Raw genomic sequence first — 21170 nt, 5'->3', positions numbered from 1 at the left:
AATGCGTGTTTGGGTTACAAGGAGATATAGCTAGGTTCTTTATTTAGCACAGATCATTCAGCATCAGAAAAGTCAGAGGTTATGGTAAATACCAAGTAGGACATTGGGTTAGATGAAAGGATGGAGTCAGAAAGGGGGTGGGATGGGGGGTCAAAAGATCCAGAGAGGCATTAGTACACCTTAGTTCCTTAACACCTTAAAGACAAACATTTTTTTTTGGGCTTTGAATGAGACAAAGGATGGAATGGAACTGGGGACTGGGACAGTTTTGACCGAGTATGAGGCATTGCTGATGATTTGGCCTGAACTGGATCATTGCATTCAGTGCTATGCTCCTGACATTGGAGAATGTGAGTACAATAGAAATATTTGAAAACAGGATTAATGGGAATTCCAACAATGAGAAGTTATGTAGGTAAGTTATAGAAGTTGGGACACTTCCTGCTGGAGGAAAATGGGGAGAGGAAAATTGACACAAATATTCAAAATCATGAAAGATCTGGACAGAGTAGAGGGAGAGAAATTATTCCCATTTGTGGAATGATTTAGCATCAGGGGACACAGATTTAAGATAACTGCCAAAAGAAACAATAGTGCCGCAAGGATTAACTTATTTTGAAAGTGGTCAGTGCTTCGAATTGGAATTTGTGCCTGTGAGTGTGGAGGCAGAATCGATTACTGATAACACAGAATGGAATCATCTGAAAAAGGAATTTGTTGCAGGGCTATGGCATGAGTTGATCAGAGGGGCCAGCATAAATATTCCTATTAGATAGTAGGAACTGCCGATGCTGGAGAATATGAGATAACAAGGGATAGAGCTGGATGAACACAGCAGGCCAAGCAGCATCAGAGGAGCAGGAAAGCTTATGTTGCAGGTCCGGTTCCCTCTTCAGGAAGAAGGGTCCCGACCCGAAACATCAGCTTTTCCTGCTTCTCTGATGCTGCCTGTCCTGCTGTGTTCATCCAGCTGTACACCTTGTTATATCATAAATATCCCTGTATTTTTGTTTCATAAAATCTCCCTCAAGTACTTTGCATTGAATTTATAGTTTTTTTTCACTTAGCCTATTTGGAGATGTTACGACAAACCTTTGGGCCAGGTGGGACTTGAACTGACATCTTCTGACCTAGAACTAAGGAAGTTATCAGGACGCCACAAGACCCGAAAACACATGGGCCCGAGCCCTTTTCTGTACGTGTTGTGATACACCCTAGAAGCTGGGAGACTCCCACGGTATCACGAGAGCCTTTACTACATTGCAATTATAAAATGGAATTACGCTATTTATATTGCGATGCACGCAACATGACCCGCCTTCTCGCTGGTGATGCTGTCTCAGCCAGTGCTCTCGTTGGCTGTAGCTCAATTGCACAAAAGGTGTCAGTGAACATTTAGGCAGAAAGCTCTGGCTGGAATCTCAGCCACCCGTTCTGCGGACTCTTGTATGTTTCACTGTTGCGGTAGGTGACACGGATACATTGTCAAAAAGTAAACAGATGCATATGCTCGTTCTCCCCGGCAAACGGTTTCAGTATCTTATAACTGCAGATCTGCTGCTGTGTTTGGGACTGTCACTTCCTGCTGTTAGTTACGCTTGCACGACGCGGGCCACACGCACAGGAAAAAATAAGCCTAATCTCTGATGCGCATTAAATTGAAAATCGCAGTAACGGGCGACAAATACGCCTTAAAGTGCAACTTCCTGCCAGCTGGGGCCTTGTCCGTCCTATTAAATATTGTGGATCTGACCTTTTGGAAGGGCAAGTTGTCTTATTGGTGGTTACAATTGAAACTGAGATCGGGATTTGTTAGTGCCACTCAGCGTCAGATCAGTAGTCGCCAGTATTTGCAATAGATCCGTGACGAGCAGTTTAAAGATTTGGGATTGAAAAACAAAAAAAAGACCCAGGAAAGTCTGTAAGGAGAAATTTCAACTCGCTGTTGTTTCACTCTATTGCAGAACAATATAAATTTTCATTTAAAAAAAAATAACAGGATGAGGGTGTTGCTGGCTAGCGAGGCAGCATTTATTGCCCATCCCTAATTGCCCAGAGGGCAGTTGCGAGTCAACCACATTGCTGTGGGTCTGGAGTCACATGTAAGGCAGACCAGATAAAGAGAACAGCTTCCTTCCCTAAAAGACAGCAGTGAACCAGATGGGTTTTTCTGCCAGCAACTGACAATGGATTCACAGTCATCATTAGATTCTTAATTCCAAATAATTTATTGAATTCACATTCCACTGTCTGCTGTGGTAGATTTGAACCCAGGTCTCTGAATGTAATCTGTGTCCCTGGCTTAATAGTCCAGCAATAATACCACTAGGCCATCACCTCATGTAACAAAGGTAACAGAGAGAGCAGGAAGAACAGAAGAGATGAAAAGTGTGCTGTAGCTATTAAGTGATCCAGATATAATTGTGTGACAACCAGAATGGTAATCCAAAGACTAAAGAAACCAAGATGTGACCAGATGAGATGTGAATGGAAATATAGTGTTACAAAAAAAATGAGGCAAGACTCAACCAACAAAAAAAAATTGAGGCAAAGTTCTGATCTAAAGTTGGAGATAGTAAGAACTAACAATGCTGGAGTCAGAAATAACACAGTGTGGAGCTGAGGGAACACAGCAGGCCAGGCAGCACCAGAGGAGCAGGAAAGTTGATATAAAAACCAAAAGAACTGTGGATGCTTTAAATCAGCAACAAAAAATAAAGTTGCTGGAAAACCTCAGCAGGTCTGGCAGCATCCGTGGAGGAGAAAAAAAGAGTTAATGTTTTGGGTCCAGTGACCCTTCCTCAGAACTGATGGTGGCTGGGAAATTGTCACTTTATATGCAGGAAAGTTGACATGTTGTGTCAGGGCCCTTCTTCCAAAATGGGCCCTGACCTGAAATGTCAACTTTCCTGCACCTCTGATGCTGCCTGGCCTGCTGTGTTCCTCCAGCTCCAAGCTGTTCTCTCTTAATTTTGATCTATAGTCGTTGAGCTCAATGTAAAGAGTCAAGTTGGGGAAAAAAAACTTATTCCTTGAGCCAAATGGAGCTTAACTGGAGCATGATCAAACTGTGGGAGGGAAAAGTAGCAAAGTGGAGTTTTGGCAACATTGGACTGGCCATCAGCGTAGTCAACACATTTTCACCTACTTACGGTCCCCATTATCAGCTTTTTCTTTTGAGCACACAATGATCCATCCATTTTTTTTCTTCCTCACTGTTGTCCACTCCCTAGGTTCCATCACCCAGCCAGTCTTCAGCAAATATACCGAGCTATGATCAGTCTGAAGAAGAGTCACTGGACTCAAAATGTTAACTCTGCTTTCTCTCCACAGATGCTGCCAGGCCTGCTGAGTTTCTCCAGCAGTTTCTGATTTTATATCTTAACATCCATGATTGTTAGGGCAGGTTACAAATCACCCAGTAGCCTACCCTTGCTGGTATTTCTTTTGTCCTGCTGCATTTGGAATGTAGAGCAGTACAGCCTCGGTCTTTAACAAGTGATAATGGTTCACTTGATGTATATTTGGGATGAAAGGCCTATCCCTTTGTAGAAAGGTGATCAAGTTGTGCCTAATCATATTGGAGTTTAGAATGCATGAAGAAATAAGAAATTGATAGGTTTGGTACATGGCCAAAAGTTTAATGAATGGATTTTGATTGGATAAGTGAGGTTATCCATTTTAATCTGAAGAGTAAAAAGGCATCTGAATGGAGAGAAACTTTAACATGCTTCAATGCAGAGGGATCTGGGTGTCCTTGTACATGAATTGCAAAAAGCTAATATGCCAGTCCAACAGCTAATAAGGAGGGCAAATGGAATTTTGGCACTTTATTGCTATAGGAATGGAGTATAAAAATAGGGAGATATTATTGCAACTGCACAAGGCATTAGTGATACCACCTCTGGATTAATGCATACAGGTTTTCGTCCATTTATTTGAGGAAGGATGTAATTGTATTGGAGCCAGTTCAGGGCGGGTTCACTAGATTAGATTAATTAGAGATGAAAGGCTTATGTGAGGAGAGATTAAGTCATAAACTGCTCAATGCTTTGTGGTACTTTGTTAAATGCCCATCTACTGCATCCCCTCTGTCCACTCTGGTTCAGACTTCCTCAAAAACTCCCCATGCTAAATCTGCTTAGTAAGATTATCATTTTTCAAATGTTCTGTTATTACTTTCTTAATTGATTCCAGTGGGTTAAAGGGTTATGGTGAAAAGGCAGGAAATTAGGGATGAGGCTGAGATGAGATCAGCCATGGTCATATTAAGGGGCAGAGCAGCCTGAAGGGGCTGAATTGCTATTTGTGCTCCCAATTTGTATGTAGAAGAATGAACATTAATCTTAGTGAAACATGACCCTGAGGAGATTTTGTTGAGTGGCTACTGGGAAGATTATTCATCATGTAGGGGAGATTAGAACTGGAGGACATCGTTTAAGAATAAGATGTTAAGTTTGGAGATGGGATGTTTTATCTTTTGAGGGTTGTCGTTCTGTGGAAATCTCTTTCCCCAGAAAGAAATGGAGAATGAGTCATTGAGTTTATTCAAGGCCGAGTTGAATTGATTTTTGATAGATGAGAAGAGAGCCAAGGGTTGTGGGGCAAACAGGAAAGTCAAGTTGACACCACCAATAGATCTCACATGATTTTATTGAATGACAGAACAGACTCAAAGAGTTAAATAGCATATTCCTGAAGTCCTTTGTTCCTATGTAATGTAAAAAAGACTGTTAGTGTTTTTTTTATATACAGCAGTTAAATGTTAAAGGAGACAGCCAGAAAAGTGCTACTATATCAACAAGCAGATCAACCAAAATATTATCGAATGGCAGAGCAGCTCAATGAGCCATTTGGCCTACTCATTCTCCATCTTAAAATCTTTACAGCTTTCTCTGGATATAATAAAACCCTCTGAATCATAGTGAAACACATGTTGGGCAATTTAAAAATGCATATTTAATCCTTGTTAACATTTTACATGGCACTAACCATTGTTCTTTAATCAGGTGAATGAAAAATGGCATCTGCTCCACACAACTTTTCCTGGATTGAACCCAAAAAGCTGGCAGGGATGGCCATGCCACGATTACCCGCTCACTATCAGTATTTGTATGATAATGGCATTAAACACCTCATCACGCTTAGTGAGAGAAAGCCACCATATCACGATACTTGTCCAGGACTGAAGATCCATCATATAAAGATTGATGACTTTTGTCCACCTTCTTTCGAACAAATCAAAAGGTTTCTTGCTATCGTTGAGGAAGCCAATGCAAAAGGCGAGGTATGACTGGGCATTGATTACTTTTCTATATTAAGCACACACAATGTTGCTGAATTTTGTGGTGGAACATCTCTTAAACTAATAACATTCTCCTGTTCAGGGAAATGTCACTCAGTGCTCGTGCATAGTAGCAGTGTGAAACTCTTGCTTAAGCTGTTGTCCAAATTTTTGAGATACTTTGCCTTTTCAGGGTGACGAGGGACTGCAGAATGAACACTTCTCTGCATCAAAAAGGTTCATTTGTAAGTTTTCATGATACAGAGCAAACAGTGATTTGAACAAGACAGTCATCATGCTTCTATTTCTGCATCAAGACTGCAAGATGACCACATGTCCCGGGTCCTGTGGACGAGACTGTTGATCAAACTAATCTTATAGAGTTTCAGTATTGGTGTTATGTCAGATACATAGTCATACAGCATGGAAACAACTATTCAGTCTAGGCCAACCATAATCCCAAACTAAACCCATCCCAGCTGCATGCTCCTGGCCTATTTCCCCCTAAACATTTGCTATTCATGCACTTCTCTAACATAACTGTTACAAACATAACTGTTCTCACATTCGCCACTTCCTTGAAGTTCATTCCACATGCAAACCATTGTGTTTTTTTTTTAAAATTGCCCCATGTCTTTTTTAAGCCCTCTCCTCTCATCTTAAATATATGTACCTAGTCCTGAAATCCCCTTCCTCAAGTCAAAACACCTACCATTTAACCCTATCAATCCTCTCATGACTTGATGAACTTCCATAAGGTCACCTTTCAACCTTGTAAGAAGCACCAGTGGAAAGAAGCCCCAGCCTTTCTTTATAACTCAAACCTTCCATACATGGCAATACCCTGGTAGATCTCTTCTGAACCTTCTGAGCTCAATACTATCCTTCCAATAACAGGGTGATCGGAGCAGGACACAGTACTCCAGAAGAGGCTTAACCAATGTCCTGTACAACCTCAACATGACTTCCCAACTCCTAGGCAATGAATTGCAACAATGAGCTGACCAAATCAAACGCAACATACCTTCGCTCGTTTGTGATCAGCGGAGTAGAGACAGTACTCAACTGGCCACTGTTTGTAAAACCCAAAACAAAATGTCACTTGTTAGATGTGATTCCGTTGAATACTTTCTGAACAGCATGTGCTAATAAGCTATGCTAACACCCAATTTAAGATATTCAGTTGAGCTTGTGAAATGGCTCATTTACACTTACAAGAAACCTTCAAACAGAGGGATCTGATCACTGCAAATGAATTTAATGTTTTAGATTTATTCCTTTGATTTACCAGAAGCTTTGGGAACCAATAGTTCCCTGTTGCTTTGTCCATGGAAATATCTTGGTGAATCAAGGTCAACTCATCAACCAATCAACGTCTTTAAACAATAAAAGCAAGGAACTGTAGATGCTGGAAATCTGAAACGAAACAGAAAGTGCTCAAGAACCTCAGCAGGTCAGACAACACCTGGACAAAGAAAGAGTTAATGTTTTGAGTTCAATGATCCTTCATCAGAGCTTTTGGTTTTTGTTTCAATCAGCATCCTTCCCCCCTGTGGTGTAATTTGTTGATAGATTGAACTCTGGCACTGTTGCATTTGTCATAATGAGTGCCATATAAAATCTGCGTCAATGTCTTTATTACCCCAGCAATGTTGACGTTCTTTACAACCTAGTAACTTTTATAAATAAAATTACTGTTCTTCCTTTGGTTTTCTGTTATAGGTATTGTCATCTTTGTTTCTGACTTGAAAAGAGAACGCAGTATATTTGAGCTCTGTACATCTAATAATATCAGATACAGACTGTATTGACACTTAGAACGTAGAACATATAAAAATTTTGGGGCCGTTCTTCTGCATACATCCACTTCATTTTCAGAAATAATTGCTTTATGAGAAATCAGTGGAATTCTCTAAATTCACTGCAAATTAGAGACTGAATACAATATTGCTGAACTAATGTAATTTCATTGTGTTAATGCAGTCAGAAACTTTTAAATATGCTATCCTGAGGAATTTGATAGTATATGCTATTTTTAACTCTGGGATTTAGATTTAAATTTAGCCTTGACTAATGAGAAGAAAATATCTCTGCCAGCTGTAATAGCCTCCTACAAGATGAATTTCTACCTTGTTTGCAATACTTGTGACTCTAGAAATTACATGTAGTAAAACTTTTAATGCCACAAAAGTTGTAATTAAAATATTGAGATGACAAGCTGAATTTGTCTGGGTGTGGATGCACATGTGCCACATTCAGCATTTTTGGACAAAATCTGTTTTTTTTCTCTTTTCTCCCAACTCCATGCCATATTCCAAGATAATGGGAACTGCAGATGCTGGAGAATCCAAGATAACAAAGTGTGGAGCTGGATGAACACAGCAGGCCAAGCAGCATCTTAGGAGCACAAAAGCTGACGTTTCAGGCCTAGACCCTTCATCAGAGAGCTCTCTGAAGGGTCTAGGCCCGAAACGTCAGCTTTTGTGCTCCTAAGATGCTGCTTGGCCTGCTGTGTTCATCCAACTCCACACTTTGTTATCCATGCCGTATTCCTCTGGCTTTTTTTTTTGGCATTTGGAAATGCCTGATGTGCAAAACACATTCTCTGCTGCCTCAGAGATAGTAAGAACTGCTGATGCTGGAGTCAGAGATAACACAGCGTGGAGCTGGAGGAGCATAGCAGGCCCAGGCAGCATCAGAGGAGCAGGAGAGCTGCTGTTTTGGGTCGGGACCCTCCATCAGAAATGAGGAAGGTGGAAGGGAGCTCCAAAATAAATTGAGAGAGGAGGGGTGGGGTTGGGAAAGGTCGGTGGGATGATGGTAGGTGAGTGCAGGTAGAGAGTGGTGGGGATTGATAAGTGAGGTGGGAAGGATAGATAGATGGGAGAGAGGATGGACAGGTTGTGTTAGGGCAAGGAGGCGGGGATGAAAGGGATGGTTGGTCATGGAATGAGGCTGGGGGTGGGGAGATTTTGAAACTGGTAAAGTCCACATTGAGACTATTGGGGCGTAGGCTCCCAAGGCAGAATATGAGGTGCTGATCCTCCAGTTTCTGGATGCCATTGTTGTGAACTGGAGGGAGCCAAGGATGGACATGTCACCCTGGGAGTTGGGGGTGGGATGGGGCAGGCAGGTGATTGGAATGGTTTGCAACTGGAATGTGTTGTCATTTGTTGCGAACAAAGTGCAGGTACTCTATAAAGTGGCCTCCAAGCCTCTGCTTGGTCTCACCAATGTAGAGGATGCCACATTGGGAATAGTGGATGCAGTACGCCACATTAGTGGATGTGCAGGTGGAGCTCTGTCTGATGTGAAAGGTTTGTTTGGTGCCTTGGATGGAGATGAGCTGTAGGGGCAGGTGTAGCACCTCCTGTGGTTGCAGGGAAGGGTTATGGAGGTGTTGGGGCTAGTGCGGAGTGTGGAGTGGATGGGGGAGTCACGGAGAGAGTGGTCCCTATAAATGCAGATGGGGTGGGGAGGGAAACGTCTCTTTGCTTGTGGGGTTGGATTGCAGGTGGCAGAAGTGGTGGAGAATGATATGTTGAATATGGAGGTTAGTGGGGTGATGTGTGAGGACAAGGGGGATTCTGTCTTTGTTGTTGTTATGGGGAGGGAGGTTTGAGAGTAGAGCTGCAGGAAGTACAAGAGGTGCAGTCGAAAGCATTTTCAGCCACCAAACAGAAGTTACAGTCCTCCAAATAAGACAACATCTGGGATGTTCGGGAGTGGAATGCCCCATCTTGGGACCAGACGCGGTGGAGGAATTAGGAGTATGGGATCGCATTCTTGCAGGAAGGTGGGTGAGAGGAGGTATGGTTCTAGGTAGCTGTGGGAGTTGTGGGCTTGAAATAGATGTCGGTTTCGAGGCGGTCACCAAAGATGGAGACGGAGAGGTTCAGGAAGGGGAGAGAGGTATCAGAGATGGTCCAGGTGAACTTGAGGTTGGGGTGAAAACTATTCGTAAAGTTGTTGAACTGTTCCAGCTCCTCATGGGAGCACGAGGCAGTGCCAATACAGTCATCAATGTAGTGGTGGAAGAGGTGGGGGATGTTGCCAGTGTAGCTGCGGGAGAGGGATTGTTCCATGTATCCTGTGAAGAGGCAGGCATAAACTTGGGCCCATGTGGGTTCCCTTGGCCACCTCTTTTGTCTGTAGGAAGTGGGAGAAGTTGAAGGAGAAGATGTTAAGGGTAAGGATGAGTTTGGTTAGGTGGATAAGGGTGTTGGTAGAGGGGGACTGGATGGGCCTGCGGGAGAGGAGGAAGCAAAGGGCTTTTAGACCATTCGCATGGGAATGTAAGTATACACGGATTGGTTGTCCATGGTGGTGATGAGATGTTGGGAGCCAGGGAATTGGAAGTCTGGGAGGAGGTGGAGGGTGTGGGTGGTGTCCCGGACATAATAAGGGATGTAGGGTTGTCTGGTGACCACCTCGAAACCAACATCTATTTAATTGACAGCTATTACTGAGGGAACAGTGATATATTTCTAAGCCAGACTGGTGACTGGCTTGGAAAAAAAAACTTGCAGGTGGTGGTGTTCCCGTGTATCTACTGTTCTTTTCCTTCTAGGAGATAGAGATTGTAGGTTTGGAAGGTGATGCCCAAGGATCGTTGGTGAATTCCTCCAGTGCCACAATGATGCTACACAAACTGGAGGAACAACACCTCATATTCTGCCTCGGGAGCCTATAGCCTGATGGCCTAAGTGTGGATTTCACCTGTTTCAAATCTCTCCACCCCCGGCCTCATCTCATGTCCAACCCTCCCTCTCATCCCTGCCTCCATGACCTGACACAATCTGTCCATCTTCTTACCCACCCATCCACCCTACCCATCCCACTGACAAATCCCCACTATCCCTACCTGTATCCACCTATCACCGCCCCACCCCTTTCCCCTTCCCAGTCCTGTTGAAGTGTCTAGGCCTGAACATTGACACTCCTGCTCTACTGATGCTGCCTGACCTCCTGCGTTCCTCCAGCTCCACACTGTATCGCACAAACTTCCTGTTCAGTCAGCATTCAGGACAAGTGGCAAGCAGAAAGTGAGGAGAGGCTGAGAGACTGACAGAGGGAGGAGAAGCAGTGAAAATTCCACAGGATAGACAAGTTCTAAAATGCTTCTAAGCTCCGTGACCTTCAGAGTGAATTTTGGCTCTTAATTCTACCTGATTAATGTCAGACATGGCTCTCTCCCATTACTTTGCTCTCAGGAGATTAAACAATTCTTTGTTTGCTGACCGGAGTAAGAATAATCTCATTCACTCATCACAATGAGCACAACTAAAAAGGTTAAAAGCCCATCACTTTCGAAGGAAAATGGAAAGAAAACTGGCCTCGTCAGTGCATTTGTTTATACTGACCTCAACTAACAGTCCAGGTTTGCTAAGCTATAGAGTTTCTCACTGCCAGGCATCCTATATGTTTTCTTCATATGTTGGTGTACTCTTTACAGAATTTAATGGCAGCTGTCTTACCAACAGACAAATCAATGTGCAGAGCAGAATTATGTTGGGTTGCCAGATTTAAAGTCGGATGTGTTTAAACGTATGGGTGAAATATCCCAGAAAGGTTGACTTACAGTTTCTGTTAAGATTATCTATATTATCAAGTCATTTGAAAACCTGCCAATGTCTCCTACCTCTACTACATTAGATGAAAACAAATCTTCTGCTAAATGGTGACGAGGTGCTAATGTCTTTGCATGTCAAGAGGCGGTGGTTAGATTCCATCTTGTTGGATATGGTTATTGCCTAGCATTTGTGTGGTGTGAATGTTTCTTCCCACTTGTCAGCCCAAGACTGGAAATTATCCGGGTCTTGCTGCAATTGGCCCTGGACTGCCTTAGTACCTGACAACATGATGAAGTCCCAACATGATGCTGAGTATAGAAATCCTACCAATGAGTCTGGAAGATTCAGAAAGTAAATGTAAAATGCTTTCACTTCTTCACATTTTCAATATTATGTGTTGCAATGTAATTCGTATCTTTTTAGTGATTAAGAGGATCTGGGATTTCCCTTTTAAAGACATGTTGATTTTTACATTGTCATTTTCACAGGCATTACTGTACTTTTCCAAAGGAGCATATGGTCAGAATGTGGTAAAAAATGTAAAATAAGTTGTCCTACACTGATTTTTGTTTTAGTGCTCGGAATTAATTGAACAACCAGTTCTTCCTGTTTATGGAAAAAACAGACTTCTGAAGGTGGAACGACTGTCCTGTGTCTGCGGCCCTCCATAATTTGACAGGCTTTGAACAGCTGCCCATTTCCAGTTCTGTAAATGGAAGCTTCGTTGTCATCGCTAGCTGCTCTGTTCAGCAGATGGTATTATTAAAGTTTTACAAATCTACAATAACAGAATGTGTCTTTGTGGCCTTTTATAAATCTAAGAGGCATTTAAAGGATTATGATTTTTTTCTTGTGTCCATGGTAATGTGTTTATGTTCAGGGTTATCTTAAATTGTTAAATGTTTAATCCTTTTTGAATTATTTCAAATAATTTCCAATGCCACTGTGTGGCTCCTGAGGAATGTACATTACATACTAGGTGAGTGGCTGTGAAGGAGCCAGTGGCATAGGTAGTTTGAGGGGATGTGGGCTGGCATGATGGATGGATGAGCAAAATGAGCGAGATGAGGTTTAGGAAACTGAAACCCTTTTTGGAGCTTGGCTGCAATGTGGGGTACTAAGATTGATCTTGTAACTGGCTGGCATCCACACCCAGGCTCCATTTCTGCTTGGAATAATATGCTTAAATAAGTTTGAGACACAGGCAATCAATATTGATCTTGTGAAAGATAAATCATGTTTAATCAATGTATTAGTTATTCAAGGAAGTACCATATCCTGTGGGTAAAGGAGAAGCTGCAGATGTACAATATTTAGGATTCCAGAAGGCATTTGACAAAGCGACACAGATTATTGTGGAGAAGCTCACAGTGTAGGGAGTGCCATGTTGGCACGACTGGAAGATCGCTGGCCAACAGGAGCAGAAGGTAGTCATGGGTCTTTTTAGAGTTGGCATGATGTTCCACATCAATTAGTGCTTGGACTTCAACTGCTTCCAATTCATATTTTAAAAACTTGGATGAAGGGTCAGAAATTAATTGCCAAGGTTGCTGATGACACAAAGGTAGGAAATTTAGTGAAAAGGGTATGCAAGTAAATAGATAGGTAAAATGGCAGGGCAACAATCTTAACTAGGTGTAATGTGAAAAAAAAATCAAATTGTCCATTTTAGCCAGGAGAATGAAAAGCATATGATATCAATGGTGAAGTAGTCAGCCAGAGTTGACACTGGTCAGCAATCTAAGGGAGTTCTTTAGAGGAGTATTGAGAGTGTGGATAGGGGAACCTGATGGATATAAGATACTTGGACTTGCAGAATGCATTTAATAAAATATCTCTATAAAGGTTATTATTGAAACAAGAACTCCTGGTGTAGGCAGCAGCATATTGGAATGGATAGACAATTGCTTCCTGTTAGCCTGCCAAAGAGCAATGTCCATTGTATTGTTATTATTTATTATTAATTATTATTATTTTTATTATTATTCTACTGGCCAGCAATTGTACATTGTCCACTTTTAGTAGAAAGAATGGGGAGAAAAGAAATGATCTAAACAATGTGGGTTTGTAGACTTGAGATGGAGGGATCTGGCTGTTCTTGTGCTTTCTCTGTATTCAACAAGAGAATGGTCAATTTGATTGTGACCACACTCTCCATTCTAACCTCATCCTGACAAATTTTGACTTGCTGATTCATCAAAAATCCAAAACCTTTCTAATATTCTAACCAACCTGCCATGTCGCATTTTATCAGATGCTTTCTGAAAGTCCAAATATACAACATCTATAGCAGCACCCACATGTACTGTGAGTGTAACCTCTCCAATTAACTCAATTCAATTTGTCAGACGACCTGCCATTAACAAAGCCATGTTGCTGTCTAATGGAAATTATTTTTCTCTAAGTGTATTTTTGTCTTTTTCCATATTATTGGTCTCCATCAGTTTTCCCACTATCAATATTAAGCTGACAGGTCTGTGATTTCCTGGGTTATCCTTTGCTTAAGGGCAAAGGCATCACATTTGCAATCCCCCATTATCCCAGGACTAATCCTGTGTTCAGAGCTGCCTCAAATTTCTGTCAATGGCTCTGCAATTTGCTTCTTTACCTCTGTTAGCAATCTAGGATGCACCCCATCTGGGCCTGGTAACTTCTCTACCAGAAGTGCTGCCAGCCTTTTTGCACCTTTTCTCTTTTTCTTTGTCTATCCCTATAATCCTCTCTGGTTGCTCAATAACCACATTTTCACCTAGACTACTGTCACCACTAAATTGGTAAAGACAGAAGCAAAATTAAGACTAAATATCGGATTTGGGGCAGGTAGCAGGAGAATCATTTCTAAACCAAACTGTTAAGCTCTCAAAAGTACGGGGTCAGTGATGTATGGGCCATATTGTTAGTTTAAAATAGTGTAAGTACTGGTTTAAGAAAGTAGAGATAGGAACAGTGGATTGCTGTAATTAGAAAGTTAAGGGCATAGAAAATGGTGGCAGGAATAGACCTTTGTCCCTTTTGAGCCTGTACCAGCATTCAATATGATAATGGCCGACCACGCTATCTTGGTATCCCGCTCTCTCTCTCTTTCCATACCCCTTGATTCCTTTAGTCACAAAGGCCATGTTCAGCTCCCTCTTGAATATATCTAAGGAAATAATCTCAACAGTTTCCTGTCAGAGTTCCAGAGGTTAACAACTCTGAGTGAAGAAATTCTTCTTCTCAGTCCTGAATGGCTCAGCCTTTATTCTTAGCCTGTAACCCCTTGTTCTGGACTTCCCCCAACAAAGGGAATATTCTTCCCATATCCTACCTGGCCAGTCCAATCAGGACTTTTTTTGAGATTCCATCCCTCCCACCCCCATTCTTCTAAATTCCAGCAAATGCAAGCCCAGTAGATCCAGTCATTCCTCATGTCAGTTGTGCTATCCTGGGAATCAGCCTGGTGATAGCAAGAATGTCCTTCCTCAGACTAGGAGGCCAAAACTGCATACAGTATTCAAGGTGTGGCCTCACCAAGGCCCTGTATGACTGCAGCAAGATATTCTTACACTGATTCTCAAATCCTGTAACAATGAAGACCAGCATACCGTTAGCTTTCCTCACCGCCTGCTACACCTGCAGGCTAACCTTCAGTGACTGTTCCACCATGACACCCAGGTGTCACTGCACCTCACCTTTTCCTAAACTACCTCCATTCAGATAATAATCTGCCTTCCTGTTTTTGCCACCAAAGTGAATAACCTCTCGTGTATCCACACCATATTGCATTTGCCACTTATTTGGTCACTCAGACAGACTATCCAAGTCACCTTGCAGCCACTTAGCATCGTCCTCACAGCACACACTACCACCCAGTACAGTGTCATCTGAAATTTGGAGAAATTACATTCATTTCCTTCGTCCAAATTGCTAATGTATATCATGAACACCTGGGGTCCCAGCACTGAACCCTGTGGCACCCGACTTGCCACTGCCTGCCACTCTGAAAAGGACCCCTTTATTCCAACTCTCTGCTTCCTGTCTGCAAACCAGTTTTCTATCCATGTCAATACATTACCTCCGATACCATGAACCTTAATTTACCTTACTAATCTGTTGAGTCAAACTTTGTCAAAAGCCTTTTGAAAGTCCAGATATGCAACATCCACTGATTCACCTTGTCTCTCTATTGGTCACATCCTCCAAATTCCAGAAGTTTTGTCAAGCATAGTTTTCCTTTAGTGAATCCATGCTGACCAGGACCGATTCTGTCACGGCTTTCCAAATGCTCAGTTACTACATCCTTAATTGACTCCAGCAATTTTTCCCATCACTGTCAGGCTAAGCAGCCTTTAATTGGGCATTTTCTCTCTCCTCTTTTTTGTAAAGAGCAAGGTTGCATTAGTTACAATCCAGTCCATTGGAACTCTTTCCAGCATTCTATAGACTCTGGAAATGATCACCAATGCATCCACTTTTCTTCGGGCCATTTCCTAAAGTACTCTGGTTTGCAGAGCATCAGGCCCTGGGGATGTATTGGGTTTTAATCCCATCAATATACCCAGTATCATTTTGTAATTAATAAGGATTTCCTTCAGTTCCTCCTTCATGCTTGATCCTCTGTCCTCTAACATTTCCTGAAGATTATTTGTGCCCTCCTTAGTGAAGACAGATCCAAAGTATTTGTTCAACTGGTCTGTCATCTGATTGTCTGTTATGAATTCAACTGATTCTAACTTCAAGGGACATACATTTGTTTTCATCAGTATTTTTCTCTTCACATACTTGTGGAAGACAATTGTACAGTTAGAAGATATATCAACAACAGCTTGGTTTGTGTTCAAATTAGAAATGATTAACCTTTTTGAAACCTTTTCATTATATTTTAAAGCTCAGGTTTAAATGTTTGCTTCATATTTCCATGTGATTAGAAATACATCTATAATTTTCTATAGCCTACCCTTGAATTGAAGGGATTTTTAATATGTTATATGGTATGCAAATACAGCTTTGTTAATGCTGGGGTTTAGGCATCTATGCAAGGACTCATGTGTGCCCGTGCGCTGCACACTGCTACAATGTCTGTTTGTAAGTTGACCCAAAGAAATTCAAAATTAGTTACACCTGGGAATAATCCAGATGTTAAAATTTAGTTTTGCAAGGATACATTTTTTGTTTGTTTGAAACTGGTTTGACACCATCATCACAAGTAATTTATACTTCATTGAAGTTGTAATAAAGCTGATATTTCTCTGCCTAGAAGCTGTAGTAGTTTTCAGGTGAATGATATAATGGGCAATAACAAATAACCCAAAGGAATTTGAAATTCTATGGTTAATGCGTATTGAAAGGCAGTAGAAATAAGTGCAGATTTCCCTGAATCTCAGCGAAAATATAGATGTAATTTATTCTGCAATATGCTGAATTTTGGAGTTTTTATATTGAAGTGTACCCTCAAAATTATCACGTTTATTTTGCATATTTTTAACCACACAACAAATGGCGTCTTTAACAGAATTCTAGCAAAGACTTTTACAGCTTTTCTTGTCAACTGTAATGACTAGTCTTTTATACATTTAGAATCCTTTCTTACTCAGAGTGCTCAAATATCCACTTTTTGGGTTACCTTTTGCATTCTACACCTGCTGATATTGAGAAATTAACCTGTATATATTGACCAGAATGATTGTTGAATAAATATTTTGTAATGGGCAAATATGCATGCATAATTTATCCACAAGTAAAAAGTAAGCTGACTAATTGAATGAGCTAACACGGTGTGAGGCTGGATGAACACAGCAGGCCAAGCAGCATCAGAGGAGCAGGAAAGTTTGTTTTGGGTCAGGACGCTTCTTCAGATTTTCTGTGTTTATCCAGCCTCACGCTGTTATCTCAGATTCTCCAGCATCGGCAGTTCCTACTATCTCTAATTGAATGAACTGTTGTTTGTTTGTAAAAATGCACATTAAATTTGCAACTTAATAATAGCTTCAAGAAAGTTAAGGGTTATTTTGAGTTTGAGTATTCCACTGAATAGGAGAAGTTGCTGTTGACAAAACAATTTCAAGGGTAACCTTTTCAACTGAGTTAGCATTTACTGACTTGCCAGTCTCTAAACAAACAAACTGAAATTGCTGGGGGAGCTCAGCAGATCCGGCAGCATCTGCAGAGAGAAAACAGAGTTAATGTTTCAAGTTCCATGTTGCTTCAGACGCTGCTGAGTTTCTTCAGCAATTTTCTGTTTCTTTCATTCCAGACCTCCAATATTTGCAGTTTTTTTTATATTGGTCTCTAAAGATGGCTCAAAATAAGTAAAAATATCTTTAACAGTCCAAAATATTGGCAGTAGGCTGGAAAGGTTGCATGCACACTTGCCTTTATTAAGATCTATGCATGTTGGCCATTATAAGTAATAGTAATTTAGTGGCCAAATAATGATTTACTAGTTGTGACATAAAGAACCTGACTTGTCGTGCAATAACGTCAGTGGGTCCCATAGTGTGGTGTTGCAGTCTTTTGATTTGGTTACTAACTGGCCTCTTTTACTTAATTTGTTTCTAGGGAGTTGGAGTCCACTGTCTTCATGGCTTTGGGAGAACTGGGACAATGCTTGCATGTTATCTTGTAAAAAGTAAAAAAATAACAGGAGTTGACGCAATTGCAGAAATACGAAGAATTCGTCATGGCTCTATAGAAACCCATGAACAAGAAAAATCAATTATACAATTCCACCATCGTATTAAATAAGTAAATTTCAATTATTACCATCATACAAGTGGTGTATAAAGATTTTTTTTTCACCAGGATAACTATTTCAAATCATTTCTTTTTAGTTCAATTGATGGCCAGTACAGGACACTTTTTTTACAATAAAACAGATCTTGCCAGTCTGGGACGCTTTAATTATGTTCACTGTCGTAAAATCATTCCTTTTATTTATATCCTGCTCAGTTTATCCAGAATTATCGTGCGTTTGGTATATTAGTTAGATTAGAACTGGTTTTCTGTCAGAATTTATTATAGGCCTATGTATACTTCTCGAGTTTAATTTGATACCCTAACACATAATGCTGCTATTCCACATTGTCATTGGGAAGATGTGCATTTTAAGGTTTGCGATAAATGAATAAAATGGCTGTGCCACCTCTTAATGGGTAAATACTGCTTCAAAGTACTTCAACAAGCAAAGCTGGTTTCCTTCCACATGAAGTGACAATATACTATACTTTGCTGTCTCGTATGTTACTGTCAGAGTTTCTCAGTGTGATATCTAAGTCAGACCATCTTCAGTTGATTTATCAATGACGTCCCCTCCATTAGGGCAAAAAAGGGATGCTGTCTGATTGCACCATGTTCAACAACTTTTGGAACTTCTCCAATATTGAAGCAAACTGTGACCGTGTGCATCATTCAGGCCAAAGCTGAAAGGTGGGCAAGTAACATTTACACTGCACAAGTGCATGGTTATAGCTATTTCCAACAAGTGGGAATCTAAGCATTTCATTTTGACATTCAATGGCGTTATCATTGCTGAATGCCCTGATGTTGACATTGGGGTTGGAGGAAGGGGTGGGTTGTTACCCTTGAGCAGAAACTGAACCAGACCAGTCACGTAAATACTGTGGGTACGCAAACTACGAATTCTGTGGCTAGTAACACATGTTCTGACTCCTAAGAGTCCTTCCATCATCTACGAGTCAGGAGTGTGATGGTACACTCTCCCCTTGCCTGAAAGAGAACAGCATCAATGATGTTCAAGAAGCTCAACACCATCCAGGACAAAGCAGTGAACTTCATTGGTACCACATCCACCATCTTCAATATTTGCTCCTCACATATTGACACATTGTAGCTGTAGTGTACATCAGTTATAAGATGCACTACAGCAATTTGGCACTTTCCAAACCTATAACCTTAACACTGAGAAGGATAAGGGTAGCAGATGTCAGGGAACGGTGCTGCTTTAAAGTTATACGGGGTGGGAGGGGGGGGCAAGTGGCCTTGTGGTAATGGCGTTGGACGAGTAATCCAGAGATTCAGGTTAATGCTGTGGAGACTTGGTTTTGAACTGTACTATGACATGTATCCAATATAATCTTTATATTTTGAATTCAATACAATCTAGAAATAAAAGCCAGCTGAATAGCATCTGTGCAACCATTATCAAATTGTTATTTTTAAAAGAAGTGGTTAGCTAATGACATTTCAGGAAGAGTTCTATGGTCCTTACCTGATCTGGGTTATATGTAACATAGCACTGTGATTGATATGAATGACATAGCACAGGCAAGGCAAAGCCAATTAGAAATGGGTAATAAATACAGTGATGACCATATCTGACAAGCCTTTTCTTTAATAAAGCACACACCTACTTGCCTTGGAATTACATTGTCATTCCATCAGTAGAGTTTATTCAGAATCTCAGAGCTATCTTCCTAACAGCAATATGGATGTACCTACCCACCCAGGACTTCAGCTCGTTACCTCCATCTTCTCAATGGTAATTAGGGATGGGAAAGCGAAGATGGGCTAGCCAGTAATGCGAACACTCTATGAAAGAACTACAAAAAAAAACAATCTTTACTGAACCCAAATAATATTAAGTAATTTAGTTATGAAGTTGTCTGTGTCTTCTCCCTCCTGAATTATTTGATTAGAATGGTTAGTTGCAAACAACACCTAGCTCAATGACTCTCACACATATGAGCCTCTGATGCCATCAAGTGGAATTGTTTTACTGTCATGCCTTGTCATGCCTTCTGGTGGTTTTTACAACTGCATCATTGCAACATGCTTACATAATTCATTTGACTGTTTTCAACAGAGTCCTTGTTCTGCAAGCTAGGACACCTGAAAAGGATGAAGTTTGTTTGAACTGCAAAGGTGGGGAATAAGTATTCACGTACCCAACCACCCTTTCTGATGATGATTATAGTAAATGTCCTCCAAATAGTTTCAAAGCCTCTTGGCCTAAGTGATATCTGGAACCATTGCGTCGACATTTCATGCACCTTATCTATTGCTAGAAAAAACAATGCAAATACCTCTGTGCCTGACAACACTTATTTTGATATTTCTGAAATTTAAATTTTAAAGAAAAACACATTAAGCGGTCTGGATGCTGTAATTGTAAACGGATTGACTGGACAGCAGAGGAAGGTCAGACCTTTCTGCAAGTGGCCACCTGGCAGTAGCAGTAGATCCAGATGCACTTTCCTAGACTTTTCCCAGGGTCTGTATTTCCGGAGACTGCAGTCCAGCAACAAAGCTTTGGAGGTGTTCCATTTGTTGCTGCAGCCAGATCTACAGACAAGGCCCATAAACAGGTAAAACTCTGGTTCTGGCTGATAAAGTTATCACCAGTCTCTGCATTTTGCCACAGGGAGATTTAGTCTGATCAGCCAATTTACGGCACACTCGTCTTGAAGGCAAGCCACTGCTGCAAGCATAATTAGGAAAGCTCAATTTATTTAGTTTTGGGAGTGCTGCCAGATAGATGATGGGATCTACCACAATGTGTTTATGCAATCGATCCAGTGTCACAGCTGAGGCAAATCACAATCAGACTGCTGTTCAGAAATTCTGTCTCAGGATGTAGCTATAGCTGCTGCTGCTGATCTCTCAATGTGATGGAGAAGCTGGAGGTGAGCTTCCACCTTAGACCACTGTAATCCATGTGGTACACCCACACCCACAGTGCTGTTGGACAGGGAGTTCCAGGATTTTGATTTGGTGACAATGAACAAATGGCAAGAGATTTATTTTCTAATCAGGATGGTTTGCAGCTTAGAGGGGACGTTGAGTGTAGTGATGTTCTCAAGTATCTTCTGCTGTGAGAGGTGGAGATCACAGATTTGGAACGTGTTGTTGAAAGAGGCTTGACGATCTGAGTTAAAGAGGTGAGGCTTCATCAGCAAACACAATGAATGTGATATTCTGCCTTTGGCAACTGCAGAGGTCAATATGGCACTGGACCACAATATACAAGTGGACCCTTTATGGTCATAACGTGTGTGACAATTTCATTACCTTATCCCAGACCTTCACCGAGCCAACAGTTCAGTCACGCATCCCATCTTGAAATGAAGGCCAACAATTCAGAATATTTGTGTTACTATGCCAGATCTCCTCATATGGGTTCGCCATTTCCAGGTGTTATCATGTTTCAAATACAAGTTGGGACAACGTTGCAAAGTTTTCAAAATTACAGAACAAACCACTCAAAAAATAAGGGAATAAATATTGTACATACCAACATGCAGGTGTGGAAATGACTGAAAATCAGTCATTTATCCCAGATTGGATACCTATGTGCGTAAACAAGTGTCCTTAATGCC

At 41.2% G+C, this 21170-nt stretch overlaps 1 protein-coding gene across 4 annotated transcripts; it reads left to right on the top strand.

Annotated features, from left to right (window-relative positions):
* The first annotated feature begins 1338 nt into the window (after window positions 1–1338).
* dusp23b (dual specificity phosphatase 23b) lies at window positions 1339–18788 on the top strand. 4 transcript variants are annotated; one of them, XM_048531826.2, is made up of 3 exons: window positions 1339–1464; window positions 5010–5287; window positions 17395–18788. In XM_048531826.2, exons 2-3 carry the CDS (start codon window positions 5021–5023, stop codon window positions 17578–17580), a joined length of 453 nt encoding a protein of 150 aa, XP_048387783.1. In that variant the 5' UTR covers window positions 1339–1464; window positions 5010–5020; the 3' UTR covers window positions 17581–18788. The 4 variants fall into 4 exon arrangements, with proteins under 4 accessions (XP_048387783.1, XP_059501620.1, XP_048387784.1 ...); XM_059645637.1 differs by lacking the exon at window positions 17395–18788 and adding an exon at window positions 9855–11426; XM_048531827.2 differs by having other exon boundaries at window positions 1354–1446.
* The last annotated feature ends 2382 nt before the right edge of the window (window positions 18789–21170 follow it).

This window comes from Stegostoma tigrinum, chromosome 4 (genome assembly GCF_030684315.1).
Source record: "Stegostoma tigrinum isolate sSteTig4 chromosome 4, sSteTig4.hap1, whole genome shotgun sequence".
Taxonomy (NCBI): Eukaryota; Metazoa; Chordata; class Chondrichthyes; order Orectolobiformes; family Stegostomatidae; genus Stegostoma; species Stegostoma tigrinum.
The sequence above is the reverse complement of the archived record's forward strand: the minus strand, read 5'-3'. Positions and strand labels throughout refer to the sequence as shown.

Excerpts from the sequence above, each read along its gene's own strand:
- dusp23b (XM_048531826.2), top strand. The coding sequence starts at position 5,021 with ATGGCATCTGCTCCACACAACTTTTCCTGGATTGAACCCAAAAAGCTG. Across the intron at positions 5,288-17,394 it reads AAGCCAATGCAAAAGGCGAG|GGAGTTGGAGTCCACTGTCT; the intron begins GTATGACTGGGC and ends ATTTGTTTCTAG.